Genomic DNA, 19,223 nt, shown 5'->3' with positions numbered 1-19,223 from the left:
ATATATATATATTTTTTAATTTTTATTCACTGCTTTTCGCTTTCTTTCCTTCACTTTCACTGACTAGAATTTGCTTGGTAAAATATCTATCCAAAGAGGTTTGGCTTTGCCTACTTTTTAAAATGTTTCTAAAATGACTTAGGCAAATGTCATTACTCTGAGCAGCAATACAGCCAGTGTGAACCTTTTTTGGATGTTTCTTTTCAATAAAATCAGTCACTTTCTGATGATACCTCAAGATTTCCTTTATCAAACAAGATCCTTCCACGAGGAAGCAAACATGCAGACTGAGACCAATGAACAGAAGTGAATAAAATATGGCGCTGTGAACTAATGTAATGTCGTATGGTGAGTTTTTGTTCATACCATGCAGCAAAAATATGTTCGAATTTCATGTCATATGCAAGTTTTTTGAATTAGCTGCCAGTTTGATAAAACTGGGTACATATGGAGATGATAAAATTAAATACTTTGTTTCATCATACATACTGTATCTGTTATTAGTTTATTTATAAGCCTATTATCTTTTTTAAAATCAGACATAGACAATTTGTTCTCTTTGATAATTATAATTATAATTATTATTATTATACTCGGTTCACACCGGTGGCTGTGTACTATGCCGGACCAGAGTCAAGGCATAGCATCCAAAACAAAACTACAATTAAATAAGTGTGTCAGTGTTGTCAGTGTGTGTGTGTCTGTATTCAGGAATTTCCTAACAATGTGGCATGTATTCAATATAGTGGCCTTCTGTAGTGTGATATGGACTGTAATATTACAGTCCATACAGTGTTCAACAGGTAATTGAAAATAAAACAATTTTAATCTGTGCAACTGTGAGGCTGTAATCTTATACACCAGTATGATAAGTCCTATTAATAGAAATACACTGATATAGTGATTGAAAGAATAATGATGATGATGTGTGTTAGATGTTTAGCTAGTTCCTGGTGCAGTGATGTAAACTTTTTGTACCAGAAATTGTGAATGTTGTCTACACCAGGTGTCTTCCAGTTGTGTGTTCTGTTAACGGTGTAGCATATGTCGTGTACGTTTATTTCAGCACGACATAGTTGGTATGTTATGCAAGTTTCTGTTCTCCTCCTCGATCCAGTCTGCATCAGCATTGTGTGTAACAGCATTGGACCAAAGAGAAGACCAATAAGTTGTGAGTTCTTCTTCTGTTGGTGTGCCACAGTGCTGTGTATCAGTGTTTGTTTTGGTACTGATTTGTCTGTAGAAAAGTTTTTCATTGTTTGTGAATAATTTATTTTGTTGTTTTCGTAGTGTACATGTTTTGTATCGTTTGAGTCTACGTGCTTTGGCTGCGAGTTTCTGTTTTAGTGTATCGATGTATTCTGTAATGTGTGTGTTGTGATGTTCATGTTTTGTGTGTGTTTTAATTTTCTTGAAAATGTTTTTGAGTTGTTTCTTTAATTTGGGTGTTATGTTGTTTTTAGTGTATTGTGTCAGCCTGCCTAATTGCTGTCTAATGTCATTTATTTGTGTTTCTATTCTTCTCTGCCAGGCAGGCTTGTGATAGAATTGTGTTTTGTGTGTTCTGTCTGTGAGTGTATTTTCAGTCCATGGTGTGTCACTACTGTGACTGCCCCAGCATAAACTAAAGTATGAATGTCTGTAAGTGTAGAAATTGAATGAATGTAGTTTGGTATTAAATGAGTGTTTACATAATTTAGTGTTTTTCCTGCTACCTTTGACGTGTTGATTTTTGGTATTCATGGTCTTTGTGTGGGATCTGTGCCTGTATATTTAGCAAGTGTTTCCTGAAATATAAGTGAGAGTGTATTAACTAAATCTATATCTACGTTATCAGTGATGGATGAAGAAGTGTCTGTAGTATCAGTAATGGTAGTTGTTGTATGTGTACTATTATCAATGCTTGTTGCTGGATTATCCTGACAGGTTATGTGATCTTCATTAATGTTACATGTTTCTGTCTGTTGATGTATTTGATCAGCAACCTGTTGTTTGATAAGTTCAAGTGTTGGTTGTGGGATAAGGTTGTTGTGTATAATTGTTAGTTTTTGATCAACAACCCTTTGTTCAGTGACAGTGAGATGAGGATATTGTTGTGTGAATCTATGGTGTAGTTGTTGTCTGTATGCTGTCATGTTTGTTTCAAGTCTTGTGATGGTGTAGTAAGTACAGATGATAAACTTGTTCGTTTCTGATGTCCATTTCATCCATTGGCGTGGTTTTCCAGCCTTTGTAGTCTGTGGATGCATTGCCACAGAAACACCAAGGCTAGGTTGATTCCTCACATCTGTTGAGGGCATTGCAGTAGCCATTCTTGGGCCGGCGCTGCTTTTGCCACTGGTAACCAAGGGAGACTGGAGCCTATTTTTCAAACGTGAGCCTCTGCCTAACCCATGAATGCAGACCTTGTAAACCTGGGCGATGTCCGAGCCGGTATCATACTTAGATCTGGTTACTTCCATGATAAATATCTCCACAGAATGTGGGTGTGTGGTCACTCTTAGCTTCATTTCTCCCCATAGACCTTACTGGCATGGGTGTCCCTGCCAGGAGCTTGTGCTCCAGCTTGCATTGCTCTATGGTTCAGTAAAATTACTGGGCTCTCCCACCACGACCAGGTGGTGACCACGGGAGAGTTATTATTATTATTATTAGTAGTAGTATTAGTATTTATAATTATTGGGCTACAATTTGAAAAAACTATAGATCTATAAATTTCCACTGCATTCAAAGAAACCATTCTGGATTCAGAATTACTTGGAATTCTTCCACAACAATTGTTAAGACAGTTCCAGTCAGAACTACCAATGCATTCTTCATTCTGTAATTTTATGAATATGGCTTTTCACAAAACAGTGAACTCTTATCTGGATTTGAAGTTGAACTAAATGAAAAAGTTACATGGCTTTTTAGGAATAATGAAATTAATTTAAGTATTTTAAATTTATAAATATATTTGAAATAGTTCTATTTTTATTATAGTTCATAAGTATTGATATTTGTTTTTATTGATAAGTAGCAAATATACTAGTATTTTGGGGAACATGGAACAAATGTTAAAATAAAAGCCATGGTAAAAGTTTGGATATTTTAGCTTATCATTGTTATGTTTATCATGAAGTGTCAAGGGGATAACCTGATGATAATCTTTATGTAAGATCATCAGAAAACATTAGTTCAGTTATTAAATTTTTTTTTGTTACTAGATTAAGGTGTATTTTGAGTTTATTATAGCCTATATTTTCCTTGGGGTCTTAGAGAATAAGTATGAAAATATTTGTTGCAGATCAGTAAAAAAGCTTAGAAGTATATAGAAAACAGACAGATATGAAAATTCTATTTGATGTGTATTATGCATATCTATACACACACATAATTTACACATACTACAATTATAGCACATATACAGATAAATTGCAATTAATTTCTGTTACAATGAATTAATTTAATTATTTTCTGCTTTAAATATTACATGATTATAAACAAATATTAACTTATAGCTCTTTAATTAATCCTGACCAGGATATAAAAATGCTAGGCAGCAGGGACCAGTCTATTTACTTAGTGAAGGAAACATTATTGACAAGTCTTTGCCATTGTTGATAAATTATCAGTAAATCTTAAAATCATTGTGCATTACTAAAAAGATTGAACTTTTTAAAACTTCCAGAGTCCCAACTGAGTACAACACATCACCCAGCCAAGATCTATGGACAATATGTATAAATCTATATATGTATGTTTTTTTAATTCATATGTATGTCTTTTTTTCCAAGTCCACTTGCTAGACCTGCCAAATCCACCATGGACCTAAACAAGGGTGAGGAACAGGATCCAACATATCCAGAGAAGTCCACCCTGAAGAATTCCTGGGGTTTTTCAGCCTACTTAAATTTAATCCCAGATCTGCAGAGTAATAGGCTGACACCTTAACCACCTTAGCTATCCAGGCAGTGCAGATATTATTTTAAAAATAATTCCAAATCAAAATCTATTGTTACTCTAGTGATAGTTATAAAATGTAAAAACACTAGATGCCAAGTAATGTTACAAAATTAACAACACAACTGTCTATTGACATTGTTGTTGTTAAGTTCCATCGAGTCGTCATTGACTCCTGGTGACTTCATGGACAAGTCTTCTCCATCTTAATCTTTCTCTTGTTGTCTCTCGTAGCTCCTCCAGCTTCATTTCTGTGACTTTCTCTATTTCTTTCATCCATCTGATCCGTTGCCTTCCCCTCTTCCTTCTACCTTCCACTTTTCTCAGCATAATAGTCTTCTCTAGGGAAACTTCTTTACGCATCACATGTCCAAAGTAGGTCAATTTTTGTTTTAAGATTCTTGACTCTAAGGAGAAGCTTGGCTTAATTTTTTCTAAAATTGAGATATTTGTTTTCTTTTCTGTCCATGGAACTCTAAGTAATCTTCTCCATACCCATAATTCGAATGCATCTATCATTTTTCTTTCCTTTTTTCTTAGAGTCCAGCTTTCACAGCCATATAATGTTACAGGGAAAACCATTGCTTCTACAATTATTTTCTTAGTATGAATGGAAATGTCTTTATCTTTCATTATCTTGGTGAGATTTGCCATGGCTGTTCTACCAAGGTTAATTCTCCTCCTGATTTCTCCTTCACAACTTCCATTCCTTTCTATCTTTGAACCCAAAAGTATGTAACTTTCTACCACTTCAATTCTTTCACCATCCACAATGAAATCTTTTAACTCTTTAGTTGACATTAGTTTAGTTTTCTTTACATTTAGCTTCAAACCAAATTTAGCACTTTCTTCTATTGACATTACAGAAAGGTTTATTTATGCAAGAACCTGAGACAGTATTTAATTGCCTTCTTAATGTAATATTATCATTTAAAGAGAACAGAATGCTACTAGTTGAAAAATGGAATACAAACAGTAACATTTAAAAAAAATTATTCCTCACACATAAACATGGAACATAATTGAAATATATAAAATCACAAAATTTTTTAACAACCTGAGTACACAATAACATAAAACTAATAAAAATTTCTAAACCAATATATGAATACAGATTAACACACAGCAGAGCCATTAATGAAGCAAAATGCTTTTTAGTGCAAAATATGCAACTTATGACCTTAGAAGTTTAAACAGCACTGTCCACAGTTCTGATAGGTCAAGTTTGAAAGAGTTGCATGGTGACACCGATGCAAGAGACTTCCAGATAAATAATGTTCTTTGGTCCCGTATCATCTCAGGAGAATGTTTGTGACCAAAACAGATTAAATTTATCCTCTATTACTTGTTCAGCTAGCTCTGTTGTACACCTATTACGTGTAACATCTACATGATGCTCTGCAAGATGGGGAGGAGCAACTGATAGTCACCCCAATATATATATCAAATTTGACCCAGTTTAGTGAATTTTTTAATGGAATAGCATAAACTCCAGAGTGTGACATTGTCTCTGTTATTGCAAAGGGCCCTGTGCAATGTAGGTTGGGGTGATAATAGCATTCTGTTTCTCTGTGAAAGATAATATTCCCTGAAAAGAACATGTATATAGTGTTGAAAGTACTTGTAAAAATAAATTTTTTCATGATGCCGATAGACAGTTATGTTGTTAATTTTGTACTATATTGACATCTACAGGTTTAAACTGTGAATATTACCATAGCAAAAATTAGTAATGTTAGTATTTTTTCTGCAGCATTTTTGTGACATCATATTAAGTCCCAAATTCAATGCAATACTCCAGTCTTGCCTTTATCCAGAAATTTCATAAATCTAGACTCTCCCTTCATTATTCCGGTGCAACTATCCAATCCAACATGCTCTCTATACTTGTCATGAGATGTAGCATGTAACTGCTACTATTCCTAAACTATCTCAGATATAATCAAAATCAAGGTCTCTTTTTACACAAGAATATTTAAAAGCTACATTGCTTATGCACAGTACATAAAGAAAAATGTGTTGCATGGCATTGAATGACATTGCACCAAATAGCATTGCAGACCTAGTTGCTAAAAAATGAAATTATTATAAAAGTTAATCATATGTCAGTAGAACTTTTAGAATTATTTTTTAAACCTTCATAGGAGAAATTTTAAGATTATATAAAGACAAAATTAAACTTTTAAGGCCAATTTCATTCAAGTTCATTTATATTTCCCTTTAAATTTGTCAGGAGGGAAAAAATGGTATTATGGAGACTGAATTAAAACTGCACAAGATAGGGTGGATTACTTAGTTTTCATTTTCCAAATAACAAAAAGTTTGGTTCATTTCCAGCAAGGAAATTTCTCTAAATTCATCTCAGAAGTTTCAAAATTTTCTGTGGGGAGGAGGTAGACCTCCTTTTCTCAGTGCTTTGCACCAATAACACTTCTTATGCACTGGTAAGAAGCATTTCCCGGTGACAACTTAAAGCCCAGTCCATCACTGGTATCAGATTTCTTTTTCCTATCAATTTATTAAAATATTTTACTTCCCAGCTTTATACAAAAAAAGTATGAACACGTGTTATATTATTTAATACGTACACTTCAAATTTCAATGTGAAGAAAGTAAATTGCACTTTAATAATAAAATTGTATTTAATTAAACACATTTAAATTTAGAATAGCATAAATAAAAATGAATATATGAAATATCTCAAGAATTTTAAAACTAGGTAAAAACAACTTTAAGTAATTTCATTATATTTTCAACATGCAATTAAATAAAATACATAAAATTCCATAATACTACCAAATATTAGTCATATTGTTTAATTTTTTTTTAATTTTTAAAATGCAATCCACAAAGTTATTTACCTGTAACCATTGCAACGGATGGTGGAATTGACTGATTTGTTCTTATTTCACCATTACTAATTGTCAGATTGATCATAGGAGCAGACGAAGAAACCGACGTTTGCGTTCCCGCAATTGTAACCAAAGGTCGAATCATTCCGGCCGGCGGAGGAATCGTAGCAATCGTCGTAACATGCTTTTCGGTTTCTGTGATAAGTTTCTTTACTAGAGGAGGATTTTCTTGTGTCAAAGGAACTGATGTTATGGAAGTCATATTTACCTATAAAAAATATTCAATATAAAAAAAAACCCTTTGTATAGATAGAGAACATATAAAAATTAAAAAACTAAATACTACTTGATAAATTTTATACTTTAAACTATCAGCAAATCATTTTTTAATAAACTGAGCTTGTAATGAATATTTATTTTTATTTCCCCCTCTCATAATGAAAAATTATTTCTTTTATTTATATAGTGTTTTCGATCATCAGATTAAATTGGTAAATATTGTTAATGATGATTCCATAAGTATGATTTGTAAAGAATGGATACATTTTTGCTTATGAAAAAATTCTTAAAAAGGAAACGGGGAAAATATGTAAACAATGAAATAGATAATGGCGCCATCTACGAAGCATAGAGTACTACGATATTCACAAATGTTAGAAACATTTCATTCAAATAAATTAAATCTTCGTTTACTGAATACAGTAATGAATATTTATCCATAATTTCTTTACATTTACGTTAAATATTTCATCAGGAATATTTAATATATCAATAAAATNAATATTATTCGCTCAAAAGTAATGAATAAAAGAAATAGTTATTGATTAAAATGCTTTTAATTTGATACTGATGTGTACAATACTTGTAACTCCCATATTCATGTAGCCTACCTGGATACTCATCGGATTAATCGTATAAAATGTATTTATATTAAAATCTATCGAAAAGTAATTGTTCTTGAAAGTTGATATTTAAACCGTATTAATTATCATGAATAATTTATTCGTTAATGTAGCTCGCTTACGTGTAATTTCGTCATTAAACATTAAAGTTACGAATCAAAAAGTTATGTTGAATAAATTATTCGGGAAAATTAATACGTAAAATAAAAATAAAATTTTATTGAGCATAGAAATTATTAAGAAATATTCTTAAAATGTAATTAGATATTTGATTTAATAAATAAATCCCATGTGATTTTTTTTAATCAATTTCAACCGCGAAACAAACACTTTCGAAGGACGAACTACAACACCGATCAACATCGATTGTAACACCAGAAAGTTTTATTTGGCGTGTAGCGTATTTAATTTATAATTAAACTGTTGGGTTTTTTCTTTAAATTAAAAATATTTTAGGAAAAATAATATAATTCGTTTTATTGTCTCTAATTAACTGTTTATTAAAATACGAGGTATCGATGAAAGTAAAAATAATTTCACTTCCTTTCCCGAAAGTTAGAAAATTTAAACTTTTCCGTGAAAAATTTCTTACGATTGATGTAAATTAATAATATGTTATAATTCAAATTAATTTTTACGTTAAAAATACGTTTTAAGATTTTTTAAAAATTCTTTTCGTCTTTTAATAAAAAACGGATTTCGATTGGATGACAAGTAATTTTAACAGCCAAATACGGCGTTGTATTTTCGAAGAAGAATAAACGTTGTAAAAACGCTATTTACGTTTAAAATATTTTTAAAAAAGGAATAAAAGATAAAAACGGATTACATTGTATAATTTTCATCTTTTACCTTTTCAAAGTTTTTCTCCTATAATCGACAGCAGGGCGAAAGGAAAAGCGAAGATATCGACGAATATCTTTTCTGCGCATGCGGCTATTCTGTTCATTACATGGTCTCCCGCTTAAAGTTGCTATTTTCTTGTCAATCGAAAATTGTAACTTGAAAATAATAGCGAAAAATATTTTAATATAAAATTATAATATTTTTTTATCAATAAACTTCTTTACGATATAAATTTGCTTTATCATTTAAGATAAAAGTCGTGATATTTCGAGTATTTACATACATCCAATTCTTCCCGTACATTGATTAAAAAAAATAAAAAAAAAACTGTTTTTTATAAAATTAATTTTTAAAAATTTAAATAGTTTTTATTAATATTTAAAATACTTTTAAATATTTGTTACGACTTATTTGAAGAGAGTTAATTCAACTTTATAAATTTTAAATCGAAAATACCATCTCCGGTACGATATCGTTTAGATAAGTGATGCGTTATACGTCACATCTGCTACATCTAAACTTAGCGGCACCTATCTGTAAAAACAAGCAATCGATTTTATAATTGCATAATATTTGATAGATATCGAATTTTGAAATAAAATTATCTTAGACTTTTTTAGTTTTGTTCTATTTAATTTTTTCCAAATATAATTTTTAAATTACATTTTATTGTTTAACCATTGGGGAAAATTTTTTATAAGATATTAAATATTGATTATAAAATCTTCAAACGTTTCTGAATACAGTATATTAATAATGTTTTTATAGTTTAATCGATAAATATTTGTTATTTTTTATAATTAAATGTGATCATTTTATTATCATTATTTTTTCAATTTTTTTTCTTAATCCGCGTCCTACTTTACATATCTCTTAATAGTCATATGGCTCTTTTTTTTATCGTTCATAGAATTTTTTATAACATTTTCTTTTAAAGACCGTGCCATATATTTCGAAAATCATTACACAAGTAGTTATTTTTTTAGCAACTATTTATTTAATTATACACTTCAAATTAATTTAGTTGTTTAAAGGTGTTTTAATTATAATAATTAAATAAAAAATTTGATTAAAAAAATACATTTATCTAATAATAAATAATAAATAAAATGCTTTCGTATTTACATAATAAGGAAAAAAAGTCTTTTTTATTTATATACAATTTTATTATTATAATCGAACTTAAATTGAGACTAGCTTGAGATGAACATAGCATATTTACAAAGAGGAAAACCTTCACAAACATTAATTAATCGGTAATAAAATTATTTAATTATTATCTTTAATATTCATAATTAATTTTTGTTTAATTCTAAAGGAGATTTTGTATGTCTTAACATTAAAAATTCCTCAGAAGAAAATTTAAAATTATAAATATTTTTAAATGTATAATATACTAATATAAAAATTAAATCTAGATATTTTTGTTTCTTTTATTTGTTTTTAAGTAAAGATTTAGGTCAATATGATTTACTACGGATAGAATGCTAAATTTGCGAGAAGTGTTGTCAGAATAAACCATTATTTTTATATTATTTATCAAATGAATTCGTGAGTGTGTCTATACAGCGCCGTGAAAAGGCGGGGTCAGAGTGGGCAAGTGTCCAGGGCGTCGAGATGATGAGAATGACGAGTCAAAATTCTAGCATTGTTTATAAGTTTTTAATGAAAGTGAAACTAATGAAACATTGCTGCGATTTTTTAGTAATATTTTGATACTTTTTCTGCTGTATTGAAATATAATATTCATCATGTTAATAAACAGTTTTTTTTATGATTTTTAAATTTATAACAGACTGACCAAAGGCTTATCCAAAAGGTACCATATTTAAGTTTGCTCCTGATGACAAATGCTCTAGCCATGGCTCTAGTCATATAAGAAATTAATTTACATAGGCTTTATAATATTAATACTTATTTAACGAATAAACAGATATTCAAGTGTATATGAAAATACATTTCTGAATCAAACGTTATTTTAAAATATATTATCTTTAAAAGGTTACAACGAGTCTTTTCAATTTTAGACGGTCGGATTGAAGTTTGCCAAGCTGCTCTAGAGATCCAGGATCGAATCCAGACTGAGTCGAAAAATCCAGGGATTTTTTGGGATGGTCCGTCCAAATATGTTGGGTTCCATCCTTCACACTCAGTCTCTCTATTATGAGACTGGTCAAACGCATTGCTAAACAAAAAGGCCCTCTTAGGGTCCCCAGGCAGAAAGAGTTAGGGAGGAAAATCTTTTTAACAAATATTGAGATATTTCCAAGATTAGACTGATTTTTCTTGTTTTAAATTAAAAATAATAATATTATTCGCTCAAAAGTAATGAATAAAAGAAATAGTTATTGATTAAAATGCTTTTAATTTGATACTGATGTGTACAATACTTGTAACTCCCATATTCATGTAGCCTACCTGGATACTCATCGGATTAATCGTATAAAATGTATTTATATTAAAATCTATCGAAAAGTAATTGTTCTTGAAAGTTGATATTTAAACCGTATTAATTATCATGAATAATTTATTCGTTAATGTAGCTCGCTTACGTGTAATTTCGTCATTAAACATTAAAGTTACGAATCAAAAAGTTATGTTGAATAAATTATTCGGGAAAAATTAATACGTAAAATAAAAATAAAATTTTATTAACTTTCAGTTTTTTAAATCTGACGTAATTGTTTAAAAATTTAAATAAAGGAAAAATAATTATAGTGACGAACAGTTTGCTCCACGTAAATATAATACAGCATATAGATTGATCAATAGATAATGCTGTTAACTGATGGGGAAAAAATAAAATGAAAAGCGTCAAAAGTATCAACAGATAAAATCAAACAATTTCCTACCAAATTGAATCGCTAATACTTAAGAGAAAAGTAAAAGCAAATAAAAGATATAATTCCATTTGGAAAAATTCTCGGCGATCCTGAATATGTGCTTTCTTGATTCGGTTAAAGTGAACAAAATTTAACTAGAAATTCAAATAAATAGAAGAAAAAAATTTCAATAGATTATTAATCCAAAGTTTTGTAAACAATAATTCGATTTAAAATCAAAATATTGGAGTTTATATACATAAAAGTTTATAAAACTAACTAAAAATATTTTTTAAATTTATTTATAAGAAAATTAATTTTATCGTAATTTATTAAACTGGATCATTACATGTAAGATATTTTCTTTAGTTGCGAGGAATTCAAACTTCGAATCCAAATTGAACCTTATGATTTTTTAGGGATAGTTTGGTCAAGATATTGTTCTTCAATTCTCATGCATGTTATCCAATCCAACTACATTTTAAATCTGCTGTTAATTGGAACCGACTGTATCCTCGCCCACGGTTGCCACCTCATTTTGTGGTGGCCTAGTGCAGTGGTTCCCAATTAGTGGTACGCGTACCCCCAGGGGTACGCAAAATTGCATGAAGGGGTACGCGCGGCAATTTAAAATCGATCGATTTAAAATTTAAATGCATGAGATGAAGCAAATAAAAAAAAATAATGGGTGGACCGTCAAAAATTCGGCAATTTATAACATGATGTCGAATGCACAAATTCATTTATTTATAACTAAAAATATTTACTACCATTTTGCGCAACATACCTCTGCGAGAGAGGATTTTCGGCCATGACAAACATGAAAACTAAACATCGTCACCGACTTCGACTCGATGACGACTCGAGACTGAAGCTGACCAAAAAGCAACCAGATTTTACAAAGTTGTGCAAAGAAAATCGTGCACATTTGTCACATTAAAATTAAATAATCTTATGTTATTTTCATTGTTATTACAATTGTATTTTAAAGATAATAAATGTAAAAAAAATTATTCTATTTATCACTAGCTGTCTAACCACAGCTTCTCCCGCATTATATCGAATTTTCTCGTGAGAATAAGATATTTTCTCGCAGTAAAATGTAGCCTATGTCCATCTCCAACATGTAAGCTATCTCTGTGCCCAATTTTATTTAAAACTGTTCAGCGGTTTAGANCTGGTTCTTCTTTTACCGGACAGAAGGAGCTTTACGTGGTTTGCGCTACCACGGGCAAGGCTAAGTTGACTGCATTCAACCACCTTTATCGTGAGAACATCGGCCCCGTGCCACCGGGTGGATGCGGGAGTTCGCTTCATGTGTCTCAGATTCCAGGGGGTGCGGATTGTCAGATCCATGGCCCCCAGTCTCTGTACCGACGCGGGATTTGAATCCAGAAGGTTCAGCGTCCACTGCGTGCTCCAATGTGTAATATCAGGGACATAACCCATCAGCCCAGGGTACAATATGCATCTCGCTACAAGCAGACGATTTAACCGTCGCGAGTAGGGGGTCTTGGGTCCGTTCGCTGAAGCGAAGGGTCCCTACCACGTTTCAGCAGCGCCCCTATCGAGTGCCATCACACCGCAGGCCAACGGGTGCCTACGCTTCTGTCGGCAGGGCTACCAACTTCCATTGGGAGAGTTACCAACTTCCGTCAGACAAACCCAAACGACTACACTCTGCATATCTCGTCTATTGACCAGTCCTCCCTGGAAGCTATATTAGCGACGGTTACGGCGACCGTTCCCCAGCTTCCGGACTTACTGAGGGCTCATTTTGGCCCTCTTATCGCCGATACTATTAGGAACAGCCCCGTGCCTCGACCGCACCAGTCTCTCATCTGTATAAGTGTGAGTCTGCATGCCACAATGCCAATTAGCAGCTCTTATAGCCGTCCTTACTGACGGGGATAGGTTCCAGAACTGAGAGATGTTTGAAACCCCGCCAGAGTCGCTCCCTCCAGAAAACGACAATTGGACAGCAAGCTTTTAAAAGGCTTGGTATACAAACCCAGAGCCTATGTTGTACTGACACCTCTGGAACCTTCAGCTCGAGTCATAAGACTCCACTAACGATCGAGACCAAGACGAGTCTTTCGGGTCCCATTACCCGTCGTCTCTCACCGCCTGGCCCCCCCGCCACGTCCAGGCTCAGCTCCCTACTTGGGGGGGNTTTCATCCGAGGTAATCCTGCGAAACCTGTTGACCTTTTTTTTATTTTTATTTTTGTTATTTTATTTTTTATTTTTATTTTTTGCTTGTACGATTCATTCGCGTTCATATACACTACTAATATCCAATAGAACTATTTTAAACAAGTCGCTGCACTACCACTGAATTTTTCATTGCTTGTTCTGTGACAAAATGTTTCATGTTCTTCTGAATTTTGGTCTTTTAAATTGAATACCTAAATAAAAGGGAGCCGAAATTTTCCTCCGTCCCGGGCGGCTGATACCCACGGTACGCCACTGCCAGACGGCCCATCGTCTGAAAAATTCTTGGGGATTTTTCGACCCGTCCGGATTCGATCCCGGTCCCCCAGAGTGATAGATTGCCACATTGACTGCTCGACCATCCGGCCAAATAACCGAATAGTTAAGGTGGCACCGCTCTGGGGATCGACTTGGGATCAATCCGACGGATAGAAAACACCTCAGGAATTTTTTGGAGGTGGTCCGTTCGGATATGTTGGTCCTCGTCCCTCACCACCTAGCCACTCAACTGTAGGTCTGGCCGAACCCATAATGAGATTGTTAAAAAGGTCCTCTTAATGCCCACAGGACAAAAAGAATTTTAAAAAATTTGGGAAAAAATCAAAAATCATTAAAACAACATAGGCTTATTGCATATAACTTATATTTATTTCGTATACGTTCACTTTACTGAACTGTATTACTCTATACACCCATAAAGTCTACATCAGAGATGGATTTGTTTATATGAAAGACCCAGAGTACCCACAGTTGTGGAAGCCTCCGTAGGAGTTTTCGCTTGTGCAAATTCTACTATGGCATTCTTTACTTTAAATTTATGCGGTATTTATAAATATAGCATGGTATATTTCTTTCCCCGAATCATCCATTACTTCTTTTCCTCTCTTTTTTTTTATTTTCATTTTTATTATTTTCGTTTTGTAGAGAAACCTGGACATATGCCTAAAATGCTCGCACGCAAATCTAGTCCTTCCTATTATATAGCATGTGTGTAGGCTACTCTATATACATATACTAATTGCCACTTGATGTGCTCGGCAAAGCTACAGTAATTTTAGGAAACATTAAACACATTCGAAAATTATAGTTTTGTTAGTGCCTCTATGTAGGAGGCATCGGCGTCTTCAGGGAGGAGCAAACGGAGAACTTGCCCTCCTCTGGGATAAAAAATTTCACCAATTATAATCGTAAAAGTGATTGAAATATGTAATCTTTCACCCTCGACCATAGGATGATTTGTCTGTCTTTTTGTATTGATGCAATACTGTATTCTATAATCTACATGTGAAAAAACCTAAAAAATTAAATAAATGTAAATTTATTGATGCAATTATTTGTCTCCAAGTTTTACCTTTTCTTGGAAACTTTTCTGTAGACGTCCATGTTCAGGAGATTTATAAAGAAGTCTCTTAAGGAACGTTTCCCAGATGGGATCTCTTCCCTGCCCCGCCGAATTGGCACCACAGGGTTTAGAGACTATGTCTTTTCCTTTTTCATTGACTCTCGGGGATTCTGCCGCTAAAACCTTTAAACGACAAAGCTTTGGGCCCGGCCGAGCTTCCGGTTTCCCGTCCGCGGGGCTAGGCCCTAGCTCACTAACGTGACATAGTTTTTAGGGTGTGCAGCTTATGCTTGCACTATGTTCCACTGACTAATTAATTTCCACTGACTAATATATTATTCTTTTATTAAGATATATAAGCTNAAATCTATCGAAAAGTAATTGTTCTTGAAAGTTGATATTTAAACCGTATTAATTATCATGAATAATTTATTCGTTAATGTAGCTCGCTTACGTGTAATTTCGTCATTAAACATTAAAGTTACGAATCAAAAAGTTATGTTGAATAAATTATTCGGGAAAAATTAATACGTAAAATAAAAATAAAATTTTATTAACTTTCAGTTTTTTAAATCTGACGTAATTGTTTAAAAATTTAAATAAAGGAAAAATAATTATAGTGACGAACAGTTTGCTCCACGTAAATATAATACAGCATATAGATTGATCAATAGATAATGCTGTTAACTGATGGGGAAAAAATAAAATGAAAAGCGTCAAAAGTATCAACAGATAAAATCAAACAATTTCCTACCAAATTGAATCGCTAATACTTAAGAGAAAAGTAAAAGCAAATAAAAGATATAATTCCATTTGGAAAAATTCTCGGCGTTCCTGAATATGTGCTTTCTTGATTCGGTTAAAGTGAACAAAATTTAACTAGAAATTCAAATAAATAGAAGAAAAAAATTTCAATAGATTATTAAACCAAAGTTTTGTAAACAATAATTCGATTTAAAATCAGAATATTGGAGTTTATATACATAAAAGTTTATAAAACTAACTAAAAATATTTTTTAAATTTATTTATAAGAAAATTAATTTTATCGTAATTTATTAAACTGGATCATTACATGTAAGATATTTTCTTTAGTTGCGAGGAATTCAAACTTCGAATCCAAATTGAACCTTATGATTTTTTAGGGATAGTTTGGTCAAGATATTGTTCTTCAATTCTCATGCATGTTATCCAATCCAACTACATTTTAAATCTGCTGTTAATTGGAACCGACTGTATCCTCGCCCACGGTTGCCACCTCATTTTGTGGTGGCCTAGTGCAGTGGTTCCCAATTAGTGGTACGCGTACCCCCAGGGGTACGCAAAATTGCATGAAGGGGTACGCGCGGCAATTTAAAATCGATCGATTTAAAATTTAAATGCATGAGATGAAGCAAATAAAAAAAAATAATGGGTGGACCGTCAAAAATTCGGCAATTTATAACATGATGTCGAATGCACAAATTCATTTATTTATAACTAAAAATATTTACTACCATTTTGCGCAACATACCTCTGCGAGAGAGGATTTTCGGCCATGACAAACATGAAAACTAAACATCGTCACCGACTTCGACTCGATGACGACTCGAGACTGAAGCTGACCAAAAAGCAACCAGATTTTACAAAGTTGTGCAAAGAAAATCGTGCACATTTGTCACATTAAAATTAAATAATCTTATGTTATTTTCATTGTTATTACAATTGTATTTTAAAGATAATAAATGTAAAAAAAATTATTCTATTTATCACTAGCTGTCTAACCACAGCTTCTCCCGCATTATATCGAATTTTCTCGTGAGAATAAGATATTTTCTCGCAGTAAAATGTAGCCTATGTCCATCTCCAACATGTAAGCTATCTCTGTGCCCAATTTTATTTAAAACTGTTCAGCGGTTTAGACGTGAAAAGGTAACAGACAGACAGAATTATCTTCGAATTTATAATATTAGTATGAATTAATATGAATTTCTTCTATAAGGGGTACGCGAGTTTGAGCTCTTTTTTGAAGTGGTACGCAGGAAAAACTAATTGGGAACCACTGGCCTAGTGAAATGTAAACAGTATTGCTACGAATCGAGGACAACGCATGTGGATATCTTTCAAACTTTATATTAAACAATGGTTCGATATTGTTCTGTGCCTCAGTGCAAATATAAACATGGAGACTTTTTAAAACTCTTTCCGCCCTGTGGACACTAAGAGGACCTCCATTAGCAAGCCCATTATGGGTTCGGCCAGGCCTACAACGGGGCGGCTGAGTGGTAAGGAACGGGACCTGACATATCCAGACGGCAGTGGCGTACCGTAGTGGGGGCGGCCCGCCCTGGGCGGCACTTTTTAGGGGCGGCAAAATTTCGCAATAAATAATAATAATATCTTGTAAAAATTTGAAACATCCTAATCTATACTTGCATGACGCCTACGATAGTGCTATCGTTCGGACAGTCTGGGAATCGGCTCGCCGTCCATGTGAACTAGTAATTTTTTCATCCGAGGTAATCCTGCGAAACCTGTTGACCTTTTTTTTATTTTTATTTTTGTTATTTTATTTTTTATTTTTATTTTTTGCTTGTACGATTCATTCGCGTTCATATACACTACTAATATCCAATAGAACTATTTTAAACAAGTCGCTGCACTACCACTGAATTTTTCATTGCTTGTTCTGTGACAAAATGTTTCATGTTCTTCTGAATTTTGGTCTTTTAAATTGAATACCTAAATAAAAGGGAGCCGAAATTTTCCTCCGTCCCGGGCGGCTGATACCCACGGTACGCCACTGCCAGACGGCCCATCGTCTGAAAAATTCTTGGGGATTTTTCGACCCGTCCGGATTCGATCCCGGTCCCCCAGAGTGATAGATTGCCACATTGACTGCTCGACCATCCGGCCAAATAACCGAATAGTTAAGGTGGCACCGCTCTGGGGATCGACTTGGGATCAATCCGACGGATAGAAAACACCTCAGGAATTTTTTGGAGGTGGTCCGTTCGGATATGTTGGTCCTCGTCCCTCACCACCTAGTCACTCAACTGTAGGTCTGGCCGAACCCATAATGAGATTGTTAAAAAGGTCCTCTTAATGCCCACAGGACAAAAAGAATTTTAAAAAATTTGGGAAAAAATCAAAAATCATTAAAACAACATAGGCTTATTGCATATAACTTATATTTATTTCGTATACGTTCACTTTACTGAACTGTATTACTCTATACGCCCATAAAGTCTACATCAGAGATGGATTTGTTTATATGAAAGACCCAGAGTACCCACAGTTGTGGAAGCCTCCGTAGAAGTTTTCGCTTGTGCAAATTCTACTATGGCATTCTTTACTTTAAATTTATGCGGTATTTATAAATATAGCATGGTATATTTCTTTCCCCGAATCATCCATTACTTCTTTTCCTCTCTTTTTTTTTATTTTCATTTTTATTATTTTCGTTTTGTAGAGAAACCTGGACATATGCCTAAAATGCTCGCACGCAAATCTAGTCCTTCCTATTATATAGCATGTGTGTAGGCTACTCTATATACATATACTAATTGCCACTTGATGTGCTCGGCAAAGCTACAGTAATTTTAGGAAACATTAAACACATTCGAAAATTATAGTTTTGTTAGTGCCTCTATGTAGGAGGCATCGGCGTCTTCAGGGAGGAGCAAACGGAGAACTTGCCCTCCTCTGGGATAAAAAATTTCACCAATTATAATCGTAAAAGTGATTGAAATATGTAATCTTTCACCCTCGACCATAGGATGATTTGTCTGTCTTTTTGTATTGATGCAATACTGTATTCTATAATCTACATGTGAAAAAACCTAAAAAATTAAATAAATGTAAATTTATTGATGCAATTATTTGTCTCCAAGTTTTACCTTTTCTTGGAAACTTTTCTGTAGACGTCCATGTTCAGGAGATTTATAAAGAAAGTCCACTTTTCAGAAATTTAGTAGTCAAATCTTATACCAGTACATTAGCTCAATTGTGTCAAACTCATTTAAACAGCGCGACTGGCAAGATTCCCGCGGGCCACATCACATATGCAAATTTTCCTAAAATTATAATTTGAAGTGAGAATGCAGGAATATAGATAGGGGCAATTAAAACCATTATGTAGTTCAGTGAATTCAGCAATATATAATTGCTATAGTATTGCTTTTATTTAAACATTTATTTTATTTAATGTACATATTTGTAAAATTAAAATTAATTGTTTTCACCGGAAACTTGCTAGCGTTATCTTTCTCCTACTAGTTTCCCAATATCTGGGTTCAAAGACTTGAGAACAAACAATCTTCATTAT

General features: G+C 33.1%; 1 protein-coding gene across 5 annotated transcripts in view; it reads right to left on the bottom strand.

Moving 5' to 3' along the window:
* The window catches only part of LOC111630140 (lethal(3)malignant brain tumor-like protein 3), a 62,544-nt gene that overhangs the window by 35,113 nt on the left and 8,208 nt on the right, over nt 1-19,223 (bottom strand). For 2 of the 5 annotated variants that reach the window (XR_002757463.1, XM_023374177.1), the window contains exon 2: nt 6,804-7,062. Coding sequence is in view for 4 of the 5 variants with exons in the window: in XM_023374177.1 (XP_023229945.1) it covers nt 6,804-7,062 (259 nt within the window). In the remaining variant the exon portion in view is untranslated. Of the gene's footprint in view, nt 1-6,803; nt 7,067-7,339; nt 7,346-7,525; nt 7,547-7,964; nt 8,146-8,548; nt 8,698-8,998; nt 9,077-19,223 lie in introns of those variants that run through there. The other 3 variants (XM_023374179.1, XM_023374178.1, XM_023374180.1) reach the window with 3 other exon arrangements.

This window comes from Centruroides sculpturatus, unplaced genomic scaffold (assembly GCF_000671375.1).
Source record: "Centruroides sculpturatus isolate CEXI.00-Female unplaced genomic scaffold, Cexi_2.0 scaffold684, whole genome shotgun sequence".
Classification (NCBI taxonomy): Eukaryota; Metazoa; Arthropoda; class Arachnida; order Scorpiones; family Buthidae; genus Centruroides; species Centruroides sculpturatus.
Note: the sequence above shows the minus strand (reverse complement) of the source record. Positions and strands in the feature narration are given on the sequence as shown.